General features: G+C 37.1%; 1 protein-coding gene across 4 annotated transcripts in view; it reads right to left on the bottom strand.

The window, feature by feature from the left end:
- Window positions 1-662: 662 nt before the first annotated feature.
- LOC106750551 (multidrug resistance-associated protein 1) overlaps window positions 663-5,863 on the bottom strand; it is a 19,606-nt gene continuing 14,405 nt past the window's right edge. For 2 of the 4 annotated variants that reach the window (XM_014630975.1, XM_014630972.1), the window contains 6 exons: window positions 4,771-4,951; window positions 4,578-4,686; window positions 4,361-4,493; window positions 3,522-4,044; window positions 3,204-3,450; window positions 663-2,380 (listed from right to left, as the gene is read on the bottom strand). In XM_014630975.1, the coding sequence (XP_014486461.1) occupies window positions 2,266-2,380; window positions 3,204-3,450; window positions 3,522-4,044; window positions 4,361-4,493; window positions 4,578-4,686; window positions 4,771-4,951 (1,308 nt within the window). In that variant the 3' untranslated portion in view covers window positions 663-2,265. The remainder of the gene's footprint in view (window positions 2,381-3,203; window positions 3,451-3,521; window positions 4,045-4,360; window positions 4,494-4,577; window positions 4,687-4,770; window positions 4,952-5,863) is intronic. The other 2 variants (XM_014630973.1, XM_014630976.1) reach the window with 1 other exon arrangement.

The raw sequence follows: 5,863 nt of genomic DNA, 5'->3' as shown, positions 1-5,863 counted from the left end.
TATATATATATATATATATATATATATATATAAAGTTACAAACATCAAATAGAATATCGTATAACTTATTCATGTGTCAACGGCCGAACCGTTGAAAAGAAATAAACGAAATATGCGGCTTTTGTATCTCTAACCTTCGATCGGCATGGCGATTCGCGATAAATGCGATTTCCCTCTTACTCATTTTTTCTTTCACTTTTGTAAAATAGGCACAGACGTTATATATCTATACTTTGGATAATACAAGAGAACTTTATATAAGATAGAGTGTATTTATATACAGTAAGACATGTGATGTGTTACTTCCTCTTTTTTTTCCTAGAGATTGTGCCGCACGTGCGAGACGCATACCGAGCTAAGATCACTATTGCAATGCCATTATTTACCTTCTTCATAACTTGTGAGAATAGGATCGCTCGCGAACGGTGTCGAATTTTGATTTAAAATTAACTTGTACTAGTTTCTCTGACAAAGCAAGTGCGCAAAAAATAATATCGAAATTAAAACATACATACATATACATATGTATGTATGTATATATATATATATATGTGTGTGTGTGTGTATATATATATATATATATATCGCTGAATTTATGATTATATTGCATGACGTAAGGTGAAAATAAATAATACTATTACAGCGACTAATTGTCGCGTGGATTAACGAAAAATAAAAATACATTTCTTTTTGTTCTTTTAAGTAAATGTACAATTCAAAGAGAGTTTGCACCGTGTGCGCATCCATATCTAGAAATGCCTCGAATGCATTTCGAATAATTGCGTTATCATACAGCAGTAATTATATGCGAATAGCACTTTAAGGCTCCATGACCTAAATATGCCAAGAAATTCCAATTGTAGAATCGCTATTAACAACTTCCGTAGATTTTTGGCTTTTTCTTTTAAATTCGAATGGACGCGCTTTTGTCGATCACTGTACGCATATATTTTTATTAGTAGAGATACTTAACAAGTAGAACTATTAAAAAACCGGTACAGTTTATAATTCGGAAGTTGTCAGATGCAAAATTTCTACTCCGTGAACGAACAGATAGGAACCGCTTTCTGCGATATTCTCGCTCGAACGTCTTCATGATTATATGTTCACTGTTTCTTCTCTTTTAGTGCAACCACTTTGAAGGGCAGACTCTTCGGAGGAAATACAAGAGTACGGGGAGACCGAGGTGAAGTAAGATTCACTCGCACTCTGTCTACCTGGGAGTGGTATTCTGTACCGTATCAGTCGCATTTGTTTTATCTTAAATTATTGAGAAATATTGCAATTTTCTTTTAATGCATAGAGTATCATACGAACTCGCTACTGCACTGTTATTCCACTCAACGTTCTTCCTTTCTCCTTTTGTTTCTCTTAGTTAATGAAAATATTAACGAATATGTCGCAATTGATTTCTGTTAATCATCTGTACAATATATCTTGCTTTTTACTTTCTTTTATAATTCGAACGGGTGGAAACACTTTTACTGATTGCACGTTTTTTTTGTCGACAGTCCTACAAGATACAGAATACCGTTATAGGATGCGCAGCGCGATATCACGTTATCGTAATACCTATCCGACCAATGTCCGATTAAAACAAGTATGTAGACGTACGTACGGGGATATTGACATTGTTTCAAAAATGAACTATATCGTGCACTCCTCATTTCTCACGAAAGACCTCGCTACAAAACTTAATCTACTATAAATGTGTGTATGTGTGCGCGCACGCACGCACACTTTTCCCTTGCGAACGTTTAGATAGCGCGCCGTTTCTGGGCCATCCGATTGCTCATCGAAGGGGATTCGTTTGATGAGAAACAGTTGCAGCACGTTTCACACACCCACTTTAATTAGTGGGGTTAAATCCCACTCGCTGAAAGACGAGTAACTAAAAAATGGCGCGCTATCCGAGTTTTTCGGCACGAGAATACCGTTACGTACTTCTTAGGCTATCATTATGAGACGCCCTATATATGGAAGATTCGATAATCGACGGTACAACTTGGCAAGGCGATTCCTCCCGTCCAGTAAAATTTCCCGGCGGCGAATCGGCATTTCTTGCATCGTCCATTATCGAATGTTCGATTGTTTTTTTTTTCTTTGCATAGAAAGATTTGACTATACAAATTAATCTAGGTCATTACGCTACATCGTTTGTTCTATGGCTTTCTGCATGTTTTTTTTTTGTTGTTTCTTTTGACGTTGGCTCGCTCGGGTGATGTAGCCATTGGAAAAACGGATCTTACAATATATTGCTCCTGCTTAAGCAGCTAGACCTGCGTCTTTAGCCATACTGTAGAAAAAGCTAGTTGGATTGCGAAGTAGCGTATCCGGGGAATCATATTCAACAATTAAACCTTTATCCAACACGATCACCCTAAAATGATATTATTGTTTATAACACGAGTCAAAAGAATGAAACGTTTGTGCAATCGCAAATAAATTGCAACTGTTTGTTAAAAATTGCAATCTGATGATAACTGTTTAATAATGTTGCAAAACATACACACACACACACACACAGAAAGTGAATCACTTAACTTTAGAAGCCTAAATATATAAAAAATAAAGCAAAATAGAAAAGAATATTCTGGGTAAAAGTAGGGTTTGAAGGGAAGTATAAGCTGCTGACCTTATCTTTATATAGTCAATAATTCAAAGTTATTTCCAAGTCAACTTCATTTTCTTAAATGGAATCATATAATTTCTTTAACATAAATTCAATTTCTCTGCTTATTACACGCATAAAGGTACGAAAGTAAGACCATCGAAAAGTGAATACTTTTCGAGATATTTTACTTTTTACTTTCATATTTTTTATATTTCAGTATATTTATAGTATAAGATATAAAATATCTCATAAAATTTCCACTTTTCCATAACATCATCTCAATATTTCTACATAATAATATGAGAGAAATCTATCACTGATATTTATCATTGCATATTAGTGCATCGATACATCTGCAAAATGCAGTGAGTCATTTTATAGTTCTTCTTGTTTGCTTACAGCGATCGATTCCACCTGACATTTTACATACAAAAGTATCCGGAACATTTCTTTCCATGTTGTTTTATTTTTTATATATTTAGGCTTTTAAAATTAAGTGACTCATCCTGTATATGTATGTATACGTAGCTCTTGTTGAAAAAAAAAGGGCAAATCTATAACGTTAAGTGTTAGTTTGGACTATACGTACTTGTCCGAATCTAAAATAGTGTTGAGTCTATGGGCTATCGTGAGTACTGTACAATCCTTGAATTCGTGGCGGATGGTGGTTTGGATCAAATCGTCCGTTTCCAGATCGACCGCGGCCGTGGCTTCGTCCAATATCAGAACCTTCGTTTTTCTCAGCAACGCTCTCCCCAAGCAGACCAATTGTCGTTGGCCTACGCTCAAGTTCTCTCCACCCTCGGACACCTCGTGCAGAAGACCACTTGGCAGATCTGAAACACAACACCAAAGACGAGTTAGAAGAGGTCTCTCAACGGAATAATCCGTCGAGGGAAAGACGTACTCTTCACAAACGACTTCAGATGCGCGTGCTCCAACGCCCTCCAGATTTCATCGTCGGAATGATCATCGAATGGGTCCAGATTCATTCGCAGCGTTCCGGAGAAGAGCACAGGGTCCTGCGGTATAATGGTCAATCTGGAGCGCAGATCATGAAGACCCAGCTTGGCAATGTTGATGTTGTCGATGAGGATCTCGCCGCCGGCGGCCTCAATTATCCTGAAGAGTGCTAGCGTCAATGACGACTTGCCGGCGCCTGTTCTGCCGACTATACCGATTTTCTCGCCACCGAGGACGCTGAACGATATGCCGTGCAACACAAGATCCAGCCCTTCCCGGTAGCGGACCTTAAAGTCCTTGAAATCGACGCGTCCGCTGTTGGGCCACTCTGTGGGAGGAGTGTACTCAGCATTTTTCCACGCTGCTTCCTGCGTAGTTTCTCCGTATTCTTTTATTCTCTCCACCGCGACGATATTGGTCTCCACGTCGGATGTCATTCGCACCAGCCAGTTCAAAGTCTGGGTGATCTATGTGATAGGCGTAAATTGTGTATAATTTGTGCTCACACCTTATTATATGTTAATTACATATTAAATGACATATAATTCAAGTTATTAACTTTTAACTTAATTTTTTATCGATTAACTAGTTACTACCCAACTCTCTCTCTCTCTCTCTCTCTCTCTCTCTCTCTCTTTCTCTCTCTCTCTCTCTCTCTATATATATATAAATTGAATAAAAACTACCATCGTATTTGTTTTGCGGATAAATAATAGAATACGTCTTCAGAAAAAGAAATAATTCCTGATGAAATATTTTATATTGGTAATCGCGATATCTTACTTGTAAGGCATAGCTAACTGAGAGGCCAACGATTCCTGCACTCATGTCCGGCGAATTTCTACCTAAAACGGCGAACAACGCCGCGAAGAATATTATTAAGTTTCCAACCATTTCCAGTCTCACGGCCAGCCATCTGAGACAGATCCATTTCAGTTAATGATATGTTATACATAGAATATATATATGCAAATACGCACATGAGAACGTATATATTTACCTGTTTGCAATAATGCTAGGATAGTAACACACTTGATTAATGTCTACTCTACTTTCAGATTCGTGGATAAACTGTTCCTGTACACCGTACGCTCGAATTATCGGTGCACCTGGATAATTAATATTAAAGGCATTACTTTTATATATTCCTTTCAATATGAGTAAGTAATATTGCGGAGCAAGCATAGACCTACCGGTCACTGATTCACTAAAATGCGAATATATAGGAGACCTTGATACGGACTCTAGTCTTTTCAATTGGCGCGATGTTGCAACGTAAAAACGTTGAATGAAATAATAAAGCGCGCCTATTGGCAATATCACTGCGATAAATATAGGTGTACTGTAGCTTATTACAACAAGAGTAGCTATAACCTGTAATACATATTAATATCGTTGAAAAAGGAACAAATACGCACACATACATAGCGTAAAGATATATATGTATAAACAATTGTGTATGTGTGTATAGATTATTAAATGTACATACACGCATTATTTTTCTTAATATAGTTGTAATAAAGAAAATGTGATACTACCGTATTACACAACATAAAATAATCGAATGGAAAAAAGACTGAAAAAAGATACCTGTGTTTAAAATGCTTCTACACGTGGAGGGATGTACGTAACAACATAAGAGATATAAAATATAAAGATCCATGTACGTAAGACAAATACATAAAATAAATAAACCGTGACCATGCAGAAACATTATGGATGAAGCGCTCGTATTTCTCTCTAAAGTAAAATAGTACGAGAAAGACAAACTGACACAGAGTCGTTTTATAGGCCCACCAATATGTACCATGAATATGATTACTGCTATATGCATTGAAACAAATGCATATAAACACGGAAAACATTAACGTAAATATACACTTGTGTTTCTCTCTTTCGAGTGTTTGTTTCTTGTCTTCTTTTGCTCCGGCACGGGTAGAGTATAATTCTGACTGGCTACAATGACTTATCATTAATAAGACGGACACAATTATACGCAACGGCAAATTTTACAGGGCGTTCGCCTCCCAGACGCGTGCGCTCTCGCGCTGAACAAGTACCTCGAAAACTGGACTTTTTCAAATTTTTCACTGGTCCGATAAAGTAAAATTGTCACACAGTGATATAATATCCAGTATAATATACCAACACCTTCTATTTACTGTTTGTACAGCCCTTTAATAACACGGAAAAAGTTGCACATTTGCACGAAATGTATTCGAAATCAGCCTTAGATGCATATACACGAAAGTTCTCTCTCTCTCTCTCTCTCTCTCTCTCTCTCTC

This window comes from Dinoponera quadriceps, unplaced genomic scaffold (genome assembly GCF_001313825.1).
Source record: "Dinoponera quadriceps isolate SergipeBrazil2010 unplaced genomic scaffold, ASM131382v1 scaffold6016, whole genome shotgun sequence".
In the NCBI taxonomy this organism is placed as follows: domain Eukaryota; kingdom Metazoa; phylum Arthropoda; class Insecta; order Hymenoptera; family Formicidae; genus Dinoponera; species Dinoponera quadriceps.
Note: the sequence above shows the minus strand (reverse complement) of the source record. Positions and strands in the feature narration are given on the sequence as shown.